This window comes from Hyperolius riggenbachi, chromosome 3 (assembly GCF_040937935.1).
Source record: "Hyperolius riggenbachi isolate aHypRig1 chromosome 3, aHypRig1.pri, whole genome shotgun sequence".
Classification (NCBI taxonomy): Eukaryota; Metazoa; Chordata; class Amphibia; order Anura; family Hyperoliidae; genus Hyperolius; species Hyperolius riggenbachi.
In genome coordinates, this window is record NC_090648.1 from 488,719,805 (window position 1) to 488,744,415 (window position 24,611).

General features: G+C 46.8%; 1 protein-coding gene across 3 annotated transcripts in view; it reads left to right on the forward strand.

Annotated features, from left to right (window-relative positions):
* The window catches only part of PACSIN2 (protein kinase C and casein kinase substrate in neurons 2), a 182,356-nt gene that overhangs the window by 139,727 nt on the left and 18,018 nt on the right, over positions 1-24,611 (forward strand). For all 3 annotated transcript variants that reach the window (XM_068278169.1, XM_068278168.1, XM_068278170.1), the window contains exons 3-7: positions 2,000-2,156; positions 5,315-5,550; positions 8,237-8,392; positions 11,937-12,112; positions 20,719-20,839. In XM_068278169.1, coding sequence (XP_068134270.1) covers positions 2,000-2,156; positions 5,315-5,550; positions 8,237-8,392; positions 11,937-12,112; positions 20,719-20,839 — 846 coding nt within the window. The remainder of the gene's footprint in view (positions 1-1,999; positions 2,157-5,314; positions 5,551-8,236; positions 8,393-11,936; positions 12,113-20,718; positions 20,840-24,611) is intronic.

Here is a 24,611-nt window from a genome sequence, read left to right on the forward strand (position 1 = left end):
GATCCAGTATAACAAGTTAGTATTCCGCATGTTTTTCTTCAGTAAAGAGTTCTATCATACACCACAATCAGGAAATGCAACTTGCTTAGAACAGAGAGGAAAACTGAGTGAACACAGGAAAAAACAATACCATAGAGCTCATCACTTCATTTTACAGACAGTGACATCTTGTGGTTGATTTGCTAGAATGCAGTTTAAAGTACCTCACTTCTGTTGATACTGAGAACAAGATAGAGATTGCAATAATCTGATACCTCAGTAAGTCAGTTGAGCAAATGGAAGTGAAATGTGGTTTCTGCAGCTGAAACTGTCCCAGTGAATTGATCACTTGAGATCTGTAGCTGCCTTGCTGAAAGAGTTAACACTCTGGGTGGCGCTTCTGTTGCTACTGAGACAGCAAGGGGGTGGGCCACAGACCAAGCCTGCTGAGGTAATCTCAGTCAGTTTCTTTGGAAGTCCTTGCTTCAGGAAATGTCTGATGAATGATTTAACATCAGATACAGGTAGTCCCCGGTTAACGAACGAGATGGGGACTGTAGGTTCGTTCTTAACCTGAATCGGTAATCGTTCCATCTCTGTTCCCTGTACCTCCTCTGTGCCCCCCTGAGCCTCCTGTGTCCCCCTCTGTGTCACCTCTACCCTTTGTACCTGTTTATACAAGTTTAAAAGCCATTTTTTTCTTGTAGTCTTTGAGAAAATCGATACCACTGAAGGACCAGCCTATCTTCCTATGATCTGTGCTGCGTGGGCTCTCCAGCCCACAGCACAGATCAGATTTCAGCCAGGGCGACCAGACTTCACACCCCCCCCCCCCCTTTTTCTCCCTAGGGGGATGTCCTGCTGGGGGGGTCTGATCGTCGCCGGCTATTTTGGCCTGGGGGGGGGGCTCCTCAAAGCCTCCCACCGCAGCGATTTCCTCCCTCCCTCTCCTTCCCTCCCTCTCCCTCTTGTTGTGGGCGGCACAGGACGGCGATCCGTTCTGTGCCGCCTAGGATAGTCTTCAGCCAATCAGAGGCCGGGGATCGCCGATCTGCTTTATGGCGCTGCTGCGTAGCAGCGCCATAGGATGTAAACAGCAGGGATTTCTTCCCCGCGTGTTTACATTTCGCCTGCGAGTCTCGATCGGAGGCTCGCAGGCTGTTCACGGAGACACCCTTCGTGAACTGACATGGAAAGGCCGTTTCCATGGTAACACCACTTTGACCTGCTGACGCCTATCGGCGTTAGGTGGTGGTTAAGTGGTTAAAAGAAAAGTTTTTTGACTTGTTCCCATGGAAACAGAGAATCCATGCCATTCGTATCGGTGGTTCGTTCGTAAGTCAGGCGTTCGTTAGTCATGGACTAGCTGTATAGGTTTTTTTTTTCCTTTTTGGTGATTTTTGTAAGGGCCAAAATACCTAGGTGAGAAGTAGGGAGAGACCGGCGGGAGCCCAATAGCGCAGTATCGTTAGGTAGGGAGGATAAAATCATATAAATATATACTCACTCACAAAGGTGGGTTGCAGTTCCTGCAACCACCGTATAGGCCTGCAGGGAATTAACCGTCCCTGCTCGGTGCTTCAGGTCCTGCTGGATACTGGGCGGTCGCTCTCCTGTAGTACAATAGACTTTCCAGAAAAACTGCAAAGCTATTTCCTCCAAAGGAGATCTGACTGGTAGTCAGGCCTCAAGGCATTTTGTATTGACCTGAGGAAGCGAGCCATGACCCGTGAAACGCATTGTCAGATTGCTTTTTGAATAAAAACTTTTTTCCAGTTGAACTGGTGTCTATATCTTCTGGCGAGATAAGCGATTACCTCTTTTTATTATAATTTTTTTATTTGCATTTAAAAATACCAAAATAGAACATACATTGGGCGCCTCCATCCTACCCACTACCTGATCAGATAATCGGAGTACAGAGATACAGAAACCGGTGTCTGGAATCAAGGTTTAATGCTTTTTGTACGTTTAGTCTATTCTCCGGGTATTTATTTCCTGTGTTTTTCTCCCGGTTCAGGTTGGTAATTACAAGAGGGCAGTGAAGAGGATCGACGACGGCCACAGACTCTGCAATGATTTAATGAACTGTATCCACGAGCGGGCGAAGATCGAGAAGGCCTACGCCCAGCAGCTGACGGAATGGTCCAAGAGGTGGAAGCAGCTGGTGGAGAAGGGTGAGGAGATGGTGGAGGTTGGGGTGGATTTGTGGGGCGCTGACCTGATGGGTGAGGAGACAGTGGAGGTTTGGGTGGATTTGTGGGGCGCTGTCCTGATGGGTGAGGAGACGGTGGAGGTTTGGGTGGATTTGTGGGGCGCTGTCCTGATGGGTGAGGAGACGGTGGAGGTTGGGGTGGATTTGTGGGGCGCTGTCCTGATGGGTGAGGAGACGGTGGAGGTTGTGGTGGATTTGTGGGGCGCTGTCCTGATGGGTGAGGAGACGGTGGAGGTTGGGGTGGATTTGTGGGGCGCTGTCCTGATGGGTGAGGAGACCGTGGAGGTTGGGGTGGATTTGTGGGGCGCTGTCCTGATGGGTGAGGAGACGGTGGAGGTTGGGGTGGATTTGTGGGGCGCTGTCCTGATGGGTGAGGAGACGGTGGAGGTTGGGGTGGATTTGTGGGGCGCTGTCCTGATGGGTGAGGAGACGGTGGAGGTTGGGGTGGATTTGTGGGGCGCTGTCCTGATGGGTGAGGAGACGGTGGAGGTTGGGGTGGATTTGTGGGGCGCTGTCCTGATGGGTGAGGAGATGGTGGAGGTTGGGGTGGATTTGTGGGGCGCTGTCCTGATGGGTGAGGAGACGGTGGAGGTTGGGGTGGATTTGTGGGGCGCTGTCCTGATGGGTGAGGAGACGGTGGAGGTTGGGGTGGATTTGTGGGGCGCTGTCCTGATGGGTGAGGAGACGGTGGAGGTTGGGGTGGATTTGTGGGGCGCTGTCCTGATGGGTGAGGAGACGGTGGAGGTTGGGGTGGATTTGTGGGGCGCTGTCCTGATGGGTGAGGAGACGGTGGAGGTTGGGGTGGATTTGTGGGGCGCTGTCCTGATGGGTGAGGAGATGGTGGAGGTTGGGGTGGATTTGTGGGGCGCTGTCCTGATGGGTGAGGAGACGGAGGTTGGGGTGGATTTGTGGGGCGCTGTCCTGATGGGTGAGGAGATGGTGGCGGTTGGGGTGGATTTTTAGGAGAAGGAGGCTAGATATAATTTTCATTACTTTATTTTCACCTCAGGTGTCCTTTAAAAGTGAACTCAAGGTGAAAATAAACTGAGATAAAAAAGGGTCATTTTTAGGAGGAGTCGGACAAATTTAATTTAGTATCCCATGTTTTTCTTTTATATTTAAGCATTTACAAAGTAGGTTGAATGTTTTACGGTCTCTAATCAGTGGCAGACTATCATTGTCCCCAAGTTAGAAAAAAAGGTCAATAGTTCTTGTATTTGATCTCTCCCTGCCCTCAGAAGTTGTATTCTGCCTGGAATACTTTTATGGCTGTAATCTGCTTATCAGTGATGTCTACTACAGGTAGTTCGCAGTTAACAAACGGGATAGGGACTGTAGGTTCGTTCTTAACCTGAATCTGTTTTTAAGTCAGAACATTGTGCAGTCTCTGTCCCCTGTACCTCTTCTGTGCCCCCCTGTGCCTCCAATGTTGTCCTCTGTGCCTCCAGTGTCCCCCTTTGTTTAACCTCTGCTCTCTGTACCTCCCCTGTGCCTCCATTGTCCTCCTCTGTACCTCCCCTGTGCCTCCATTGTCCTCCTCTGTGCCCCCCTGTGCCTCCAGTGTCGTCCTCTGTGTAACCTCTTTCCCCTATGCCTCCAGTGTCGTCCTCTGTGCCTCCAGTGTCCCCCTCTGTTTAACCTCTGCTCTCTGTACCTCCCCTGTGCCTCCAGTGTCGTCCTCTGTGCCTCCAGTGTCCCCCTCTGTGTAACCTCTGCCCCCTGTGCCTCCAGTGTCCCCCTCTGTGTAACCTCTGCCCTCTGTGCCCCCCCTGTGCCTCCAGTGCCTGTGCCTCCTTAGACTTGTTCCCATGGAAACACAGAATCCATGCCGTTCGTATCGGCGGGTCGTTCATAAGTCGGGGACTACCTGCATATGCCCGACAAGGTACAAACAAGACAGAAGCTGTCACATCCATGCCCAAAAATTAACTCTTTCAGGCAGGAAAATAAAACAAGTAGAATGGCCTGGCTATTTTTGTACTGTACATACTAGGGCTGAACGACTTAGTTTTAAAATCAAAATTACGGTTTGGGGCAAGACTTCAAAGCAGTGTTTTGGTTTTTTTTCTAAGTGTGGGGAGGGGGGGAGCAGCCTGGAATCATGCCATAAAGGGAGGAGCAGCCTGTGTTTCCCTGTGTCCTCTGTCTCCCCGCTTTACCTATGTCTTCATCTGTCCCCCGCCTTCCCTATGTCCTCTCTGCACCTTCTGTCCATCAGAAACTGATCAGGGTCTCATTTGGTGTGCAGTAGACCAATGGGAATCTTCCCTCCTCTGGGAGGATTCTCATTGGTTCATAGAGTAGCGGACCAATGAAAATTCTTCCTGGTGCTCAACAAGGATTTCCATTGGCCTTTTGTAAACCAATTGGAGCGTGATGCTCCTGATGGAGCTCTGGGATTGGTATACTGGCGTTTCCAGCTCGCGGAGGACTATAAACGGCGGTGGCAGCAGAACGTAATGGTGACGGGTAGCGACGCAAAAAGTAACTGATGGACCAGGGTGAAAAATCGATGCCCTTGTAAGAAACTTATACGTTTAAAGGGAAAATCTATCTGTATTTATTATTATTATTATTATTATTATTTATTGTATTTATAAATTGCCAACCTATTACGCAGCGCTGGACAATAAATATATGCAATGGTACAAGGATGACAGACATAACAAGGTTATACAGCATAGAACAAAGTTATACAAGGCAAATGGTACAAAATACATGATCATGCAATATGGGCTGGTTGGGTAGGCCCAGTAATACAAGTACAGGCTGTCATAGGAAAGGAGCACACGATCCTGTAGACTACACTAGGGAGTGGAGGACCCTGCCAGAGGCTTACAGTCTAAAGGGGTAGGGTGGAAACTCTATTGAATATTTATTTCAAAGCCTCACCTAGTGAGTTACTGTGTGGTAGGGGGTGGGTAGGCCATCTTAAAGAGGTGGGTTTTGAGCTGGGATTTTCAACCAGTACATTGTGAATCCAGCCCAAGGTTGTCTTGTGATTGTGATTTTTTTTTTGTTTGTTTGTTTTTTATTTTTCTTTACAAAGACTCATCTGTAAATGTTTGGCCTTTTTGGAAGCTGGAGATGATGTTGACTTGATACTTCTGCCTGCTCTAGGTCCGCAGTACGGCACAGTGGAGAGGGCCTGGAATGCAGTGATGACTGAAGCAGAGAAAGTCAGTGAACTCCACCTTGAGGTGAAGAACGCGCTGATGAACGAGGACTTCGAGAAGGTGAAGAACTGGCAGAAGGAGGCCTTCCACAAGCAGATGATGGGAGGCTTCAAAGAGACCAAAGAGGCCGAAGATGGCTTCAGGAAAGCGCAGAAGCCATGGGCAAAAAAAATGAAAGAGGTGAGGATGGAGCCCGGTAGTGGCTTGGTGGTCACGGTCGCACAGAAGGTATCAGATGTATCAGAAGTTCAGCTCTGCATTCTCTTGGATTAGTAGGTCTTTTGTAACGTACCAGAGTTGTCATGTGGCAATAGAAAGAGCCAGTGTACATGTAAGGCCTGATTTACTAAGACTTCTTTAGAGGTGAGGATATCTCCTCTGGAGAAACATGGGCATCGGTGATCCAGCAAACCTGGACTCTGGTCTGCTGCACATTGACTGCTTCTAGGTGATCAGCCAAGATGGTCAATCAGATGCCTATTTGTTTTTTTCTTCCAAGCAAATTTTATTCAGTATGGAATTGGCCGAAACCACTTTCTGACAATTTGATTGACCCAATTTCAAGTTGCAAGCAATTTGTATGTGCATTAAAATTATCATCTCAATGAGCACCTCTAGTGATAATGTTGCACCCTTTTCCTGGGCCAGATTGGTAAATAATGCTGTTACTGGAATAATTAGTAAATCATCTATTATTGCAGGGATAACAGTTTTATATATTTTGTATCTAGGACTCCTAAGCTAGAAGTCCATAGCTTAGTAGTTAGCTCAGTTGGTTACATCGTGTTGCTAATAATGCCAAGGTCGCAGGTTCGATACCTGTAGGGGCCATAACTTTAAAGTGGATCCGAGATGAAAAACTAACTAACAAGTAACTTGTCTATATATCTTGAGGGCAGCCATGTTCTGTTTGTCACATTGTCACAGGCAGAGGGCTGGTGATGCTATCAGCTTGCCTGTGCGTAAATTCCGTCCCCTTTCCTCCTCCCCTCTTTCTCTGAAATCTCAGGCTAGTAACCTCCTCCCCCTGCCCAAACTGAACTCCCATAAGCCCTTGCTACAGTGCCAAGGCACTGTTAAAAGCTGTGGGTGAGGCTTGTTTAGTTTATAGGGAATTAGAGTATTAAAACAAAACAAAAGTATTTGGCTTGAGAAATGCCCTATAAATTATATGAAAGGAACACAATTATGCAATGAGTAAAAGTTTATCTCTGATCCACTTTAAGTGGCTGGATAGTGTACTGTTTAAAGGGAACCAGAGAGGAACTTACAAAAAAAAAAGAAAAAGCTTTTATACATACCTGGGGCTTCTTCCAGCCCCATAAGCCTGGATCGCTCCCACGCTGGCATCCTCCACTTCTTGGATCGGCGGTACCGGGTCCCGTCACTTCCGGCGGCAGCCTCATGCGTACTTGTATAGAGGGAGCGCCGTGTGATGTGGACAATTGGCCGCGTCTGCCAGCCGACTGGCGGCCATGACAGGACCCGGTACCGGCGGATCCAGGCAGCAAAGGACAGCGGCGTGGGAGCGATCCGTGCGTATGGGGCTGGAGGAAGCCCCAGGTATGTATAGTATCTTTTTCCTGGGGCCTCTGGTTCCCTTTAAAGAGACTCTGAAGTCTCATTAAAATCAAGTTTTTGTGTTAAAAAGGTCTTTAACATGATTTCCCTAACTAAAACGCCGCATCCCCGCGGCTGAAATCAACTAAATCCACCCAAACTCCTCGGGGCACACTGCGGGGAGCGCTTCCGTGAGAGGCAGAGCTTTCAGCTGCAACATGCCTCTCCACGCGTCTGTCAGCGCATGCCTCCGCCCGCCCCTCTCAGTGTTCCTTCACTGAGAGGGGCGGGGGAGAGGCGGAGATATGCGCTGATAGACGCGTGTAGAGGCAGAGCTAAAGCTGAAAGCTCTGCCTCCCACGGAAGCCCACAGGGCAGCAAAATCCACGACTAAGAAAGTCGTGGATTTTGCGAGGGGTAGTTTGGGGGGATTTAGTTAGATTTCAGCCGCAGGGATGCGGCGTTTTAGTTAGGGCCTTCATGTTAGACATTTTTAATACAAAAACTTGATTTTAATGAAACTTCAGAGTCTCTTTACGGGCTCTGCGTCTGACACAGGCGACCTAGGTTCCAATCTTGGCTCTTCCTGTTCAGTAAGCCAGTGCCAATTCAGTAAGGAGACATTGGGCAAGACTCTCAAACACCGCTACTGCATACTGAGCAGGCCTTAGTGGCTGCAGCTCTGGCGTTTTTAGTCCGCCAGGAGAAAAGCAAATATAAATGTTCTGTATTTTGTCTCATCTTAATATGGACTATAATAGTGGGAATATTAGCTTGTTGTTGTGCATGAACTAGATTTAAGCTTCCCACGAATGATCCAATTTCCCAAACAATCGATTGTCCAAGCCGATTGCTGCGATCGATAGAAAACAATAGCCCGGGCTTACCAAGTCCTGCCTGACCTCAAAAATTTCAGGCAGATAAGGACTGATGTAATTATGTTATTGCACATGTTAGCAGAGAGCAAACAAAAGCTTTCATCAGCGAGGGGCTTGAGGGGGTGGTGGGATAGGACACTGTGCTTCAAAGAGTTTAGAGAAGTCACATATGCTATTTCACGGCTTCCCTCTGGATTAATAATGGGCAACTAGATGGGGGGGGGAGGCTGGCAGGCAGCTCCTATAGCTATTAGAAACCGGAGGGGGGGGGGATGGCGTGTGGTTCCCTATTAATTTGAAGGTAATTTTTATTAAGACTGTAAAATACCACTAAGAAACAGGCTGGATTTTGCCAGCTGTCATATACATGTTATAACGTATGTATCTTTGAGTTCTCTAAGTTGCCTGTCCCTCTCCCATCCATGCAGGTGGAGGGCTGTAAGAAGGCGTACCACGCTGCATGCAAGGAGGAGAAACTGGCCATTTCCAGGGAGACCAACAGCAAGGCCGACCCCGCGCTCAACCCGGAGCAGCTGAAGAAGCTGCAGGACAAGGTGGAGAAGAGCAAGCAGGACTCACAGAAGGTAAAGGATGTGCCAGCGTCCCTGGTGTTTGTACAGGAACTCTTCCAGTTATATTCACACAAAGTGCCGTACCGTAACCAGCAACGCCCTGCTGAGCAAACACGCCATGCAGTCCCAGGGCAGGCGCTCGCTTCACTCTTACTTTCTCTTGTTTGCCAACAGCGGCTGAGAATAGCAGTCAGGCTCCTCTGTAACTATAGAGAAGCAAATTCCACTTTCATTAGTTTGTCATTTCTTTGCACTACACAAACCATCTTGTACTGTTCTTGTTCTTAAAAATCACCTTTCTATCTCAGGGCCGCACGGTGGTGTAGTGGTTAGCGCTCTCGCCTTGCAGCTTTGGGTCCCCGATTCAAATCCCAGCCAGGGCTCCATCTGCAAGGAGTTTGTACGTTCTCCCCGTGTGTGTGGGTTTCCTCTGGGCACTCCAGTTTCCTCCCACATCCCAACAAACATACAGATACGTTAACTGGCTTCCCCCTAAATTGACCCTAGACTATGATACATGCACTACACGATACATACATAGACATATGACTGTGGTAGGGTTAGATCAGGAGTCCCCAAACTTTTTCAGTCAAGGGCCGGGTCAACATACTGGGGGGCGGAACATACATAAAGTGATGTTGAAAACCATTACATTGAATCTAGGTATGGATTCCCCCCAATCATGCCCGAAGGAGAACCCCCAGCAGCAGCCATTCAGTCATGCGACATCCGAAGAACATCTTTGTGCACCAGTCAGTGAGGCATACCCAGGTGACAGCATGCCATCCAATTGGACAGCAGTGTCACCTGATGCAGCATTTGCATTGGAAGCCAGCGAATTGCTGCTCGCTGGCTTTCTACAGTATGCGGATGGGTGGCGCCAGCACTGCTATGCTATATGCGGGCCGGTAATATTTAAAGGTGCAGTGGGCCACATCTATAAGTTATACAATTTGTGTTTTGGGGGCCAGTGAAAAAGCCTCGGGGGGGGGGCACATTCAGCCCATGGGCCATAGTTTGAGGACCACTGGATTAGATTGTGAGCTCCTCTGAGGGACAGTTACGTGATAAAACAATATACTCTGTACAGTGCTGCGAAAGATGTCAGCGCTATATAAATAATAATAAATCTCCGCTCATTTCAGGTTGCAGCAAACTTAGTGCTGTCATCAGCCAGCAAGGCCACTAACGACCCACAACCCCCTTGGCTGTCTTCTCCTTGAGGGGTCTTTGAGGCAGGAGGCGGAGGCTTTTTTTTTTATTGAAAAATAATGGACACCGATAAAGAGAGACCTGATGGCCACATAGTAGGTGGCCACAAGGACACAAAGCAGGCCACACTTGTTATTAAAGTGGACCTGAGCTCTTGCAATGGACAGAAGAAAAACAGAGAAAAATGCACCCTGTATGTATTTACCCGCTGCTTCCTCCAGCAGCATAAACACGTGCAAGTCCCTCGCTGCCGTTCAGCCGCAATTAGCCCGGGTAACTGGATCAGTCGGGGCCAGTCTGGGTCTTCTGCACGTGCGCGGACCTTCCCGCACATGTGCACTAGACCCGGACTGACACGACTGAGCCTGTTACCGTGGCTGATCGCGGCTGAATGGCAGACTGCGGGAGGACGGCGAGGGACACACACGTGTTTATGCTGCTGGAGGAAGCAGCGGTTAAGTATTGATTTTTGATAGGTTTAGTTCTCTGGTTTACTTTAAGGGAGCTGCACAGGTTTTTTTGCGTACCAAAAGTGGAGGCTATCAAGATGCTTTGATAGCTAAGCTGAAGCAGTTTTGGAGCAGTACTCTGGTCATGTGACCAAGAGCTTGGAATCTGCAGAAAGGGTACTTGTGCACTATATATTTCTGAGAATGTGGGCTGTGTTACTGGTGCAAGTATTAGTAGTTGCTGAGTTCAGTCATGATTTTTTTTTGATCTTATCATGCTCCACAAAATGTGGGTTTATTATGGTTTTCTTTAAAAAAAGTGTTCTACTTCTCTAAATGATCTTAGCTGAACCTAACCAGTTATATTCGAAGAAGAAAAAAAGTTTAATTGCTTCCAGGCCTTGCTAATTGAAATGTACGGCCTGTTTGGGACCGGTTATCCCTGCCAGGGCGTAGATTTCAATTACAGCACCGCCAATTGTGCCGCTTATAGTGACCGCAGGGTCAGGAGCCTATGAAATATGCTCCTGACCGTCTCACAGAGATCTGCTGTCACGCTGACAGCAGAGTGAGCGGACTTCATCATCAGGAGACCCGCGCAAGCGGCGAGAGAGAGACATGGCATCAGTGAGCCCTGTTTTCTGGGCCTTAAAGAGAAACTGTCGCGAAAATCTTAAAATTATAACACATTCAAATTAGAAGTACATTTCTTCCAGAGTAAAATAAGCCATACATTACTTTCCTCCTATGTTGCTGGGATTTACAGTAAGTAGTAGAAATCTGACTTTGCCGACAGATTTTGGGATAGTCCATCTCTCTATAGGGGATTATCAGCATGACCTTTATTCTTTATAAAGACATTCCCTGAAAACGATTTATACAAAGATGCTGGCCAGCCTCCCTGCTCACTGCACATTTATTTGGCAGTTGTACGGAGCAGCTGCCATTCACGAAGTGCTTTTAAAAATAAAGAAAACCCTGAGAACCCCCTGTGAGAACATGGGCTAGTCCAAAATCTGTCGGTAATGTCAGATTTCTACTACCTACTGTAAGTGACAGGAACATAGGAGAAAAGTAATTTACAGCTCATTTTACTCTGGAAGAAACATACTTCTTATTTGTATGTGTTTACATGTATTTTACATTTTAAGATTTTCGCGACAGTGGTCCTTTAACCACCCTGGCGTTCTGATTAAATCGCCAGGGTGGCTGCGGGAGGGTTTTTTTTAAATTAAAAAAAAAACTATTTCATGCAGCCAACTGAAAGTTGGCTGCATGAAAGCCCACTAGAGGGCGCTCCGGAGGCGTTCTTCCGATCGCCTCCGGCGCCCAGAATAAACAAGGAAGGCCGCAATGAGCGGCCTTCCTTGTTTTGCTTACATCGTCGCCATAGCGACGAGCGGAGTGACGTCATCGACGTCAGCCGACGTCCTGACGTCAGCCGCCTCCGATCCAGCCCTTAGCGCTGGCCGGAACTTTTTGTTCCGGCTACGCTGGGCTCAGGCGGCTGGGGGGACCCTCTTTCGCCGCTGCTCGCGGCGGATCGCCGCAGAGCGGCGGCGATCAGGCAGCACACGCGGCTGGCAAAGTGCCGGCTGCGTGTGCTGCTTTTTATTTGACGAAAATCGGCCCAGCAGGGCCTGAGCGGCAGCCTCTGGCGGTGTTGGACGAGCTGAGCTCGTCCAGACCGCTCAGCAGGTTAAGGGGCCAAAAACTGCTGGTCTGAAAGTGGTTACCTAGCACATGTAATATCTGTTGAATACACTTTACATATTATAATAGAGTATTGCTGTGAATATTTTTCTTGTGCCCCCCCCCCCACTCAATATCTGAAGCTGGTGTCGCCCTTCCATCACCCCTGCAGCCATGCTTCATCTCTTTCTCTTCTGCTGCAGACCAAAGAGAAGTACGAGAAGGCGCTGAAGGATCTGGACAGCTCCACCCCGCAGTATATGGAGAACATGGAGCAGGTGTTTGAGCAGTGCCAGCAGTTTGAGGACAAGAGGCTGCGCTTCTTCCGCGACGTCCTACTGGATATCCAGAAACATCTCGACCGCTCCAACCTGGAGGGGTAAGCTGAACCGAACGCCCACATTAGGGCACCGGGCTCTATATTAATTTCACAAAACATTGTTTTATATGAATTGTGCATGAAAACGTTGTGGAAAATAACAACAACAACAACAAATAACATTTGTAAAGCGCTTTTCTCCCGTGGGACTCAAAGCGCATAAGCATGGCTCCGACCATCGTGGTACAGGGGAAGAATTTTATAAATCTGGAAATGCCAGGCTAAACAGGTGGCTTTTCAGTCTGGATTTGAATAGCTCCAGGGATGGTGCTGTCTTTACTGGGTGTGGTAGGGAGTTCCAAAGAGTAGGGGCAGCATGACAGAAGGCTCTGTCTCCAGATTTTTTGAGGTGCACTCTGGGAGTGACCAAGTTTATAGAACTTGCTGATCTGAGGTTGTGAGAGGTGTGGTGCAGCTTCAGCAAGTCCTTCATGTATCCAGGGCCCAGATTGTGCAGGGATTTGAATGTCAGCAGTCCAATCTTGAAGAGTATTCTCCATTCTACTGGTAGCCAGTGCAGTGAGCGAAGGATCGGTGTAATGTGACAGTGGCGAGGCTGGTTTGTTAGCAATCTGGCAGCAGCATTCTGCACTAATTGCAGGCGACGCAAGTCTTTTTTGGGGAGGCCAGCATAAAGGGCATTGCAGTAGTCCAGCCGTGATGTGATGAAGGCGTGGACTAGGGTTTGAAGATCCTCTGGGGGAATCAGATGTTTAATCTTTGCAATGTTCTTCAGATGAAAGAAGGAAGATTTAACTACAGATGAAATTTGGTTTCTGAAACTCAATTCCCCATCGATTAGTATGCCAAGGCTGCGCACAAGGTTGGAGCTGTTTATGTCTGAATTCCCAATCCTGATTGGTGTTGCTTTAGGATAGAGCTGTTTTGATGGCGAGCACTGGCTTTGGACAAACAGGACCTCAGTTTTGTCAGCATTCAGTTTCAACCAGTTATCATTCATCCATGCCTGAAGCTCAGCTAAGCAAGAGTTTATTTTTGGGGTAGGGTCTGTTCCACCAGGTTTGAAGGACAGGTATAGCTGTGTGTCATCGGCGTAGCAGTGGTACGTCAGGCCATGTCGTTGGATAAGTGTACCGAGTGGCAACATGTAGATTGCAAACAGCAGAGGGGATAGGACTGATCCTTGTGGCACTCCGAATTGTAGAGGTGCAGGTTTGGACATTATAGGTCCTAGGGATACTCTCTGTGTTCTGTCAGTCAGGAATGATCTGAACCACTGGAGGACTGATCCACTGATGCCACAGTACTCCTGCAGTCTGTTAAGCAGGATTTCATGGTCAACTGTATCAAAAGCAGCTGAGAGATCCAACAGGATTAGGATGGAGCATTCCCCTCTGTCCCTTGCCATGAGCAGATCGTTGCAGACTTGGATGAGGGCTGTTTCACAGCTGTGGTGTTTCTTAAAGCCAGATTGTAGAGGGTCCAGGATGTTGTTTACTGACAGCCTGGTTTCAAGTTGCAGATAGACAGCCTTTTCAATAACTTTACCTAAGAAGGGGAGGTTGGAGACAGGTCTGTAGCTGCTCATAGCATCTGGATCCATGGAAGGTTTTTTGAGAAGGGGCTTGATGATTCCTTCTTTTAGAGAGGTAGGAAACCTCCCTGCTTGCAGAGAGCAATTTACTATTTTGTGAAATGCTGGACCAAGCAGGTCAGGGCATTTCAGCATATGTTTAGTTGGTCCAGGGTCCAGGTCGCAGGTTGTCTGGCGGAGACGACAGAGGGTGTCTGAGATCTCTTCCTCAAATAGAAAGTTTCTGCTTTCAGAGTTCTCAGCAACCCCCAGATGCCTGCTCGCTGTGCGCTATGATCTATACATAGGTTTTTATAGGTGCCCATAGGGTAAAATGTATAGTACTAGACAGGAGAGGAAGTAGGTGCGCTAGTCTCCTGCGGCAGGACAGCCTGCAATTGGAAGAGGTATTTATTGGCACAAAAGCAACGCGTATCGGGGCTCAAACCCACTTCATCGGGTATCAGTGCCGAATAGCTTTACCCATAACAGGAGCCACACACCGTGCAATTATTATTAATTTTTTTTTCTAGTTTCAGATTTACAATCATTTTTTTCCCCAGTCATGAAAAAAATGATTAGGAATTGCTTGCGTTTATAAATCAAGAAATTTAACAAACTATCCTACACCATTCATTTATCTGTAAAATTGATCATCTTCCACCACTCTTGATCAACTTATATTGGGAGGAAAATACAGGGAATAAGATCATATTTCTCACTTTTGGGTGGAGGGTGGAGAGAGTACATTTTTGATTTTCTGTACAACCAATTTTTTTTTTATTTAAAAAAAGGGGGGGGGGGGGGGGGTAGTACGTATTTTTATTGTATTGTGGGTGTGTGGCTACCTTGTTCTTAATCTTCTGCAGACCTGCCTTTCCTGACGGTGTCTAGTTTCTGTGTTCTTCCCAGAATTTTTTTCCAGCCGGGTGGCATGAAAAAGTAGCCGGGTGGGGCGAGATGAAAGAATGCAGGGCCAGTGATTCTCTGCACATTTCTGCTTACAGCATAGGAGGAGGTGAGCTGATGACAGCCGGGTGGTCACCAAAACTAGCCGGGTGGAGCACCCGGCTAAAAGAGCCTGGGGAGAACACTGAGTTTATTATAGTTACATTTATTGAAAGATCCTCTTTTCTAATAGAATTTTAAGTTTGAGTACTTCCGGTAAAATACTTCCTCGGCAGTGCGGTCGCTGCCATGTTTCCAAGATCTGCCACAGCTCTTTGGAGACCTTCGCCTATGTTGCCACGACTTGGCATCCACTAATTGGGGGGGATTCTGCAAAACAGATGGGTATGGCCAAAGCCCCTGCAGAGATTTTGAGAAAAAAAAATTGCCATTGCCGCAATTCTGAGGGGCTGTGCGATCACCTGCTGGGAAGCGTTACAATCAAGTAAGTATTTAACCCTGACAACCCCCACAGACCTGTATCACGAAGACAAGGCCTCTCGTGACAGTCTTTTTTTTTTTTTTTTTTTTTTCTTTACTTACCGTAAATAGTTTATTTGACGCCACACATGGCCTCAATTCTGGTCGCTATGTGAGGTAATTGTTTTTTTTTTGTCGGTAAACTACCTAGTGTGGTATTTCCTTCTTTTTTTTTTTTTTTTTTTTTTTTTAGCAATTCTGAAAGATTTTTCCACATTTTCAAACATGCGGTAGAACGTGCGGTAAATGAATAAAGTGTGGTAAAAATTGCGGTATTTCAGCGGTAAGCATGTGGTAGATATAAATAGTAGTCTTTAACCACTTGAGGACCACAGTGGTAAAGACCAGGCTGTTTTCATAACTGGCCACTGCAGCTTTAAGGCCAAGCTGCAGGGCTTGGCCTTAACACAGCACACGCTCTCTGTTGGTGGGGTCTGAATATTTATGTTAATTTTTTGTACTGTTTTTTTTTTTTTACTAGTTCTGGTTTTTTTGTTTTTGTTTTTGTTTTTTTAGAAATCCCCTCCCTCCAGCCGGCCAATCACGCGATCGGCTGTCATAGGCTTCTGCCTGTGAGAGACGATCGCTCTCTTGTCCCCTAGGGCTGTCCCCAGTACAGCGCTGCTGCTGATCGCAGTGCTGTACTATGTAAATAGACAGCGTGATTCACACCGTCTAACAGTCTCCCATGCGGCAATAGCCGCTCGGAGAATGAAGACAGGGCGTTTTGGTAATCGCAATCACTCAAGTGGAATTTGGCCCATCCATGAATATTAGCTGAGCGTTTAGGGAAATCGCTAGCGGTTTAAATCGCTCCTTAAACGCTCACAAAATCGCTCTAGTGGGTTCCAGCCTTTAAACTGATCGGTAAATTGTGGGCAGCACGGTGGCGTAGTGGTTAGCTCTCTCGCCTTGCAGCGCTGGGTCCCTGGTTCGAGTCCCAGCCAGGGCACTATCTGCAAAGAGTTTGTATGTTCTCTCCGTGTCTGCGTGGGTTTCCTCCGGGCACTCCGGTTTCCTCCCACATTCCAAAAACATACGGATAAGTTAATTGGCTCCCCCTAAATTGGCCCTAGACTACAGTACTTACTCTACATAATATAGACATATGGCAATGGTAGGGATTAGATTGTGAGCTCCTTTGAGGGACAGTTAGTGACAAGATATATATATATACACTGTACAGCGCTGCGTAATATGTCGGCGCTATATAAATACTAAATAATAATAATAATAATAATAAATTAAGGGCTTACACGCCCCCTAAATTCCATGAGAATAGAAAAATTACCGCACGAGTTACCACATAATTCAGCGCTGCGTAATATGTTGGCGCTTTATAAATACAATAAATAAAATTTACTGCTTGCAGTGAAATATATGACTAAAAGCTACCAGAATTGCTAAATGTTATTACCGCATGCTGTGTGATTTGCTCGAAAACCCTACCAGAATTGAGGCCAATGTTTAATTTACTGCGAAGTTGCACTTTATACTTCTGTGTTCATTGTTGGAGCCGGGCAATAATGTGCTATTGTGCTGTCTGATAATGACTGATATGTGCCTGAAACAAAGTACACATGACCTTGGCTTGAGAAATCCGTGTTATTGGGCAATATTTCCAAGGCGTGGCGTCTGCAGACTGTCTGATCATGTGACGATCTTGTGCTCATTACTCAGGTCATTGTATTGTTCACGCTCTCATCTGGGGCTGTAACAATGCTCTGATCGATTGTTAATGCCAGGACATTCCACGACGGGTCTTGCTTGCCCTTCTGGCAGGGTTCACATTTCACGTTTTGATGCGTTTTTTTTGTTTTTTCTCCCCTGCAGGCAAATTAGCTTTAGTACTTCCAACCAATAAACCAATGGGATCGCTCTTGCCTACACTGTGCGCGGTTTTCCTCTTTAAGCCTCGTTCACATCGGGGCTGTTTCTGTGCGCTTTTCACAGCGCATTGCCCTGTACGTTCTGCAAGGTATTGATTTTTTTCCCATGTAATTGAATGTCTGGTACACGTCTATGCGCTGAGCTGTTACAAAAATGTGGTGTTGCATGCATTTCTGTGCGTTGAGGTGCAAAGTGCACATCAATGCAATTGAATGAGTGCGCTTTTTTTTTTTAGCACATAGAAGCGCAAGCGGTTTTTAGCCTAATTGAAAACATTTTTTTTTTCATATGAAAGCAAATCTTTGACTACTGCTACAATAAGCAAAACAAGCTGGAAAAAGTTTTTTTTTTTTAAGTGCATGTAAACGCAGGGGTCCGCTTAAAAAAAAGCAACCGCAATGCACTAAAACGAGCACCAAGGCATGCGTTTTTATTACACGTTTCTAAACGTACCAGTTGTGAACGAGGCCTTAGCAATTGTTAGGTACTGTGGCCAAATGCACATAGTGTCCAAAAATTCACGTGAATAAAACTTTTACGGGTTTTTTTTCTGCACGGTCAGTTGTGAGCCCTGCCTCAGTGACGCATTTTATAGCCACTCCTATCAGTGCAGGATACACAGGGACATCGGTTGCGGCATAGGCTGCGCCATCAGATGGCCACACTTACACCTTGCACGCCGGATCAGATCATTTGGAAGCGGGGATCAGCAGGCATTTATTAAACGCTTGTGTTAATTATTGGTAATCTGGCACCCAAGTGATTAGGTGGCGTCTGATGCGGTTAGTAGCCAATCGGCAACTATGTAGGTATGGTTTTGCAGACGGGCTAGGCCAGGGATGTCCAGCTCAAATACAAAGTGGACCGAAATTGTACACCAGTGACCTAGTCCGCAGGCCAATATTGATGTCTGTTGGGAACCATCTTCCCTTATAAAGTTCCCAGGTGACCCCGTCCCTCCCCTATACAGTTCCCTGGTGTCTAGTGCTTTCCCCCTCCCTCCCCATATGGCTTTACTGGTGTTATAGGCTTCACCTCCATTAAAGCTTCCGCGGTGGTCTATAGTGGGTTAAACATACAGTGGGGAAACCACTTGAGGGCCAAATGTAATGGTTCTGAGGGCCAGATGTGGCCCACGGGCCGGATTTTGACATGTATGGGCTAGGCCGTTAGGTGGAGGGTTCCTTTTTAGGCCCTTTAGGCACTTTTTGCATCCTCTCATTGGTCAAATACTTCCGAGTTGATTTCGCATTCTCTGATTGGTACAATGCTTTCCAGCTCTGGGACTGGGCTAAAATTAGCGAGTTGTGGTATTTCCGCAGAAATGGCGATTTCTGAACAGAAATGCAGAAATTTCAGTTCCACTATATCCAGATGAGCATCACTACTCCCTGCTCACCGTTTCCTGGGGTGATCAGAGGCCGGGGTGCTGTAAGCTTTCATCGCTCCAACATTCTGTAACTTTAACCAGTTCACTCCCAAGGGTTTTTATCCTAACGGACCAGAGCAATTTTCAGTTGTCAGCGCTCCTCCCTTTTATTCCCTAATAACTTTATTACTACTTATCACAAGAAAATGATCTATACCTCGTTTTTTTCGCCACCAATTAGGCTTTCTGTGGATAGTACATTTTGCTAAGAATTTTTTTATTCTAAATGCATTTTAATGAGAAAAACAGAAAAAAAAGAAAAAAAAATCATTATTTCTCAGTGTTCAGCCTTTATAGTTTTAAAATTAAACATTCTCCTGTGGATAAAACAAACACGTTTTATTTGCCCAGTGGTCCCGATAATTAAACCGTTTAGATTATGTCCCTACCACAATGTATGGCGACAGTATATTATTTTGAAATATAAGTGGTTATTTTTCTGTTTGTTCTGGCCATAATTACAAGCCCCAATGTAATAAATTAAAATTAATTTTCCCCCATAAAATATAGAATAAAAAAAAGCTGAGTCCCTAAGGCAGCTATTTATTTATTTTTTTTAAGCTGATTTTTTTTTTGGGGGGGGGGGGGGGGGGGGGAGGGTTGGAAGTGTAATTTTATTAATGATGTGTATATACTTGAAAATGTATGTATTTTGTAGGTGTAACTTTTTGGCCACAAGATGGCGCTAGTGAACACTCATAGGACGTGTTCACTTTTTTTTTTTTTTTTTTTTTTACACTTTATTAAACTGTTACATTTCCTGTTTCTGTGAATGGACGTAGCCGCTGTTCGCGGTCACGTCCATTCACTCCAGGCACTGCGATTGGGTAGAGGACTGTTCGGTCCTCTTCCCCAATCACCCAGCACGGGATCCCGACGGTAATGGCGGCGGTAGCGGCGGACACACGGCGGTAGCAGCGGCGGGAATGCGCGACGTATTAAAACGTCATGTTGCTGTTAATAGCGGTAAGCATGACGTTTTAATACGTTAGGATGGCGGTAAATGGTTAAAGAAAAACTAAATTATAAATTACAGTTTGCTTCAAACCTAATAGGTTGCCAAGATATATAAAATCACTCATGATAAAGTGTGATCTTCTCACCACCAGGGTCCATATTCCACATATGCTCTTGAAATCCTCTCTCCCCCTACGCCCCCCCCCCCCCCCCACACACACACACACACACACTTTCAAGTGGGAAATTGGGCTGTGGCATTCTTTTATTTATTTTTTCCAAACCATAGGTGCAAATGATGCTGGTGGATTGATGTCATAACTCCACCCCTCTCATGTTCATGTGATCTAATCCAGGGCTTTTCAACCTGTGGTACGCGTACCCCCAGTGGTACTTTGCTGTTGGCCAGGTGGTACACTCCAAGTTTGCCTGTCACTTAATTGCACGCCTGCCACTTGTCCTGGTCCTGTCCTGCTCCTTGCTGTGCCGCCCTGGGACATACGGAGACAGCCAGGTGAATGGTGCACAATGACGGCAGGTATACTTGAAATATAGAAGTAGTATACTTCAAATACAATAAAGTGACATCACTGTTCACTTCCAGTATTTGAAGTATACATGCCATCACTGTGCACCGGTTGCCTGGCTATCTCTTCACTGCGGCCAGATTACCACTGATCTGAGGTCTGAAGTATTCCTCAGGGCAGCACAGCAAGGAGCGAGCAGGGGAGAACCAAACTTTGTGGTGAGTCACTGCCCAGCTCTCTGGTGGAGGGGGGAGGCTACCGATATTGGCTGTCTACCTTCAGACTGCCAGTAATGGCAATCTGTAGGCTATCAATATAAATGTAATACTTTTCAGCTGAGCCTGATCAGGTTAGATCTACTGCGCAAGCACACTGGTGGTACGTAAAATTTTTCAGGCGATACAAGTGGTACAGTTAGTGAAAAGGTTGAAAAGCCCTGATCTAATCTAGGCAGGCAGGCAGACATCTGAAATAAGAATTATAGCAAACAGACATAAGACAGGCTGCAGCAGTTCTCCTGTCTCTTCTCTCTCCTACACACTGAGAAAAGAGAAGTCATTTGATCCTGGCAGGCAGACAGCAGGGGAGGGAACCAGGCTGAGGGGGAGGGTACAGCCCGGCACAATGCTTTAGCAAGTCTTCAGCTTCAGAAGAAATAAGGACGTGCTACTTACAGATATAAACGTGAGTCTGTTCTTTCCAATATGATGTACCAGATGTAAACTTTATATATTCATCTAACTGTACACAGTGCATAGACTGCATATATGTATTGCCATTCAGACCTTTTTTTTGGCTGGAGGTGGTTTTTAAGTCTCACCGATCATGTTCTTCCCCTCAGGTATCCCAGCATATACCGAGATCTGGAGTACGCCATCAAGTCTGCCGACACTCAGGAAGACCTCAAATGGTTCAAGAACAACCACGGTCCCGGGATGACCATGAACTGGCCGCAGTTTGAGGTAAGAAGTGGTTTCAGGTCTCCCTTTATCTGTATGTATATTGGACTGACCTGCTGGAGAACTCACAGGTGCTCATTTCCTAAGGATGGAGATTATAGATGACTGCAGTCAGCCATTTCCTGGGTCATATTAGAATCCCATTTGAATAGGATTGCTTAAAGGTTACATTACGAATTGTGTGACTGTAGCATATGCTGTGTGTGTGTGTGTGGGGGGGGGGGGGGGGGGGGGGGAATGTCTGAGTTTGGAGTTGTCTGTATTTGAGGATGTTTGTATTAAAGTGGACCTAAACTCTTGCACATGACAGAAGGAAAGCATAGAGAAATGCACCCTGTATGTATTTAGAGAGTTTAGCCTGTCTGATTTCCGCTCATTTGTGACTAATCACAAGTGTAATTTCAACTCTCAGCTGTCCCGGCTGGCTGCCTCTATAGAGCAGCTAATTTGTAAACACAGGATGTTAACCCTTTGTCTGCCTCCATGAAAGCAGGAAGTAAACACACTGCAGATTCATTGCAGGATTTGTATCAGCTGTAACAAATGTTTTTCTGTAAATGTTGTTATGCTGTTGCTTATCTTTTAGAGCAGAGAGGAAGTTCTGAGTTCAGGTCCCCTTTAATTTGAGCCCTAGATTGACCACCAACTAACCTAAACCAACTAAAGCTGGCCATATGCTAGGCGATTCTACCTGTTGATATACAGCTTCCATCACTGATTAGATCTGCTAGAAATCACGATCGCAACGCTTTCCAATCGATTGCCGTCCGAAATCGGTCGATTGTGCAGGATGGAAAATTTTGCATTGCCAGCAGCGTTTGATCACTCACCTTTCAGCAATGCCTTTCTATATTCTGATATGGCCCAGGCAAGGGGATACAGACTTTTGCTAGCCAATAATATATACTTTTTTTTTTTAAAGAAAAGAATCCAGTATGCGTTTGGTGATCACTTGTGTTTGCTAACTTTAGTAACTCAGCACTATTGACTTTGGGTGTTAGAAATCCCTTTGGTTAGGTCATGTGCCTTGCCTGCTGTTGGCACTCAGATGGTCAGTGGGGTGCTCATTATTTAGGTTTGTGTGCAAATGACGTGCAGCTTGGATTGGAGCCAATAAAAATCAGCAGGATCTGCAGCAGTTCCCGAAGCCATTATGAAATATACCTGATCTCCCAGAATGCTCTGTGAGGAAATTCCGATTAGCTAAATAGCCTAGGCTGTGACATCACTGGGAGGGCGGGCTACATACCAACATACAGTGATATATAGATTTAGGAAGTTTTTCTGATGCTGAAACCAGAAAAATTAACATAAAAAAGTGGGTAGCCTGAATAATTGACTGCATTATACTGTATGTTACTACTGGGCCTCTTTAACCCCCCTGGCGGTATGAAAAATTCCGCCAGGGGGCAGCGCAGCAGTTTTTTTTTTTTTTTTTTAAATCCTGTAGCGAGCCCAGGGCCCATCCCCCCGCCCGCTTCGATCGCCTTCGGCAATCTCCGATCAGGAAATCCCGTTCAAAGAACGGGATTTCCTGGAGGGCTTCCCCCGTCGCCATGGTGACGGGGCGGGATGACGTCAGCGACGTCGGGACGTCATTGGGAGTCCCGATCCACCCCTCGGCGCTGCCTGGCACTGATTGGCCAGGCAGCGCACGGGTCTGGGGGGGGGGGGGGCTGCGCGCCGCAACGGATTGCGGCGATCGGGCGCGGGCCAGCGGCGATCAGTGTGCTGGCGCAGCTAGCAAAGTGCTAGCTGCGTCCAGCAAAAAAAAAAATTATGTAAATCGGCCCAGCAGGGCCTGAGCGGCACCCAACGGCGGCACCCTACGGCGGCTCCGCTAAGCAGGTTAAAGAACAAGTGACACCCATGGTAACCTACAAATAAAAAACACGTATATAAGTAGATAAATACTAGTTCTACTCACATAACATTGCACTGTCCACATTATGATTCCTGTGAATTTTATTAAGGAAAAGCAGAGAATTCTATTACCTTTTTGAATCCTGACATCATTTCCTCCCTCAATCTTTTTTTTTTTTTTTTTTTTCTCCTCTTGCTAATTGTGTATTCGTTACCCACCCTCCTCCCAGAGCCTTCAGACACTCCCACTGAGGTCTATACTAGGAAGTGCACTGTCTTATGTCATTAGAATTAGGGGGAAATAAAGGGAAGAGGAATATATTATAGATATATATAATAATTTAAAGACCTGCCAGCATGCAACTGTTTGGCAATGGCAATTAAAGGGCCAGTGCTCCTAACGTATGTGATAACTCCAAACCATAACGGCAGAAAAAGTTTTGAATGCAGGATTAGCATCTTTATCACTTAGTACACTCAGAGCAGTTGCTGTCAAAATTTGATTTTTATGAGGACTATCCCACTTTTAAACCTCTCATAGGTAGTTTGGTTTAGGGGGGTTAAGAAGAGATTCTGATGGTATCTTAGCTTGAGACCCCCAGAATGCCCAGCATGGCTTCATCCGTAGACATTTACCCGTCCTCTCTGCCTGTTCTGCTGAAATCAACAATTTAGCAGAGCCAGGCATCTATTATACGTCCTCTATTGACGAGCCCTCTAGAAAAGTCCTGTACTGTTATCCCTGAAAGCACCTGACTCCCTGCCAAATGTGCTGATCCTGACACCATCCCAGCCTCTGCAGCCCAGATCAGCTGGGGTCCGGTGCATAGATCTGCCCCCTTGCAGGAAATGATCCTGGTCTTCTCTATATCAGATATAGCAAAGGCAGAGGCCTTTTTCTGCAAGGTGGTGGGTGGGGCTGTAACCCCGCTGATATATGGCTCTGGTGAATCCTATTATACACACAACGTGCTGGGGCATTCACATTGGCAAGGACAGGCCGGGGTGGCTGACAGGATAGAGTGGAAGCTTCCTGGCCAGGAGCTTTTTTTTGTTCCCAAAAGCAAATGGCCATCTTAATATAGCTTTAATACTCCTAAGCTTTGGCAGCAATAAAATGGCTTTTATGTTACATTCAAGATTGTGATATGTAAATTAGAGGAGTCTGTGGAAAACTGAGGAGTCAGGTGACTCCACAGCCCTGGGCCTAGGTGTGACATATGCTGATCCCCGCCTCCCACAACACAGAGATCTGAAAGGGGGGGGGGGGGTGTAATCACACATCAGGAGGGCCAGGGCTTGATTTCCCATAAGGCAGTGTGGACCAGTGCCTACAGGTGCGTAATGATGGAAAGGCAGCTCACTCCCCTCCCTGGTGCCTCCTTCCCTTTGCATCGGAACTGCGCATGACGTTGATGATGTCATGCCCGATCGTCACCATAGCAATGCCTGAAGCTCTGGTAGAAGTCTCGGCCATCGCGGGATCGTGGCCAGGTAAATATCGCCAGCGGCGATCGGAGGGGGGGGGGGGGGACAGTGACGGAAGACTTGGGGGGGGTAAAGTGTAGCTAGCCTAGTGCTAGCTACACTAAGTTAAACCAATTTTTTTAAAAAAAAGCCACCCGTGGCCGCACGGCCGCAATAAATAGAACGCCATGGTTAATACTGAGGTTCCTCTAGCGATCTAATATTTGGAGAACAGCTAGTTAATTAATATTGAGGGTACTTCCGGCTACCTAATACTAAGGGACACCTGTAGCTACCTATGACAGGCAAGGGAAGTAAGGGAGAAGTGACAGCTGGGCCGGCCATCACGGTGCAGTTCGGTGGGGTTTGTAGGATCATGGAGGGCGGAGTCTAAGGTGCAAGGACATCTGTGCCTCCTGTGAAGTAAATCCAGGCCTGGGAGTGA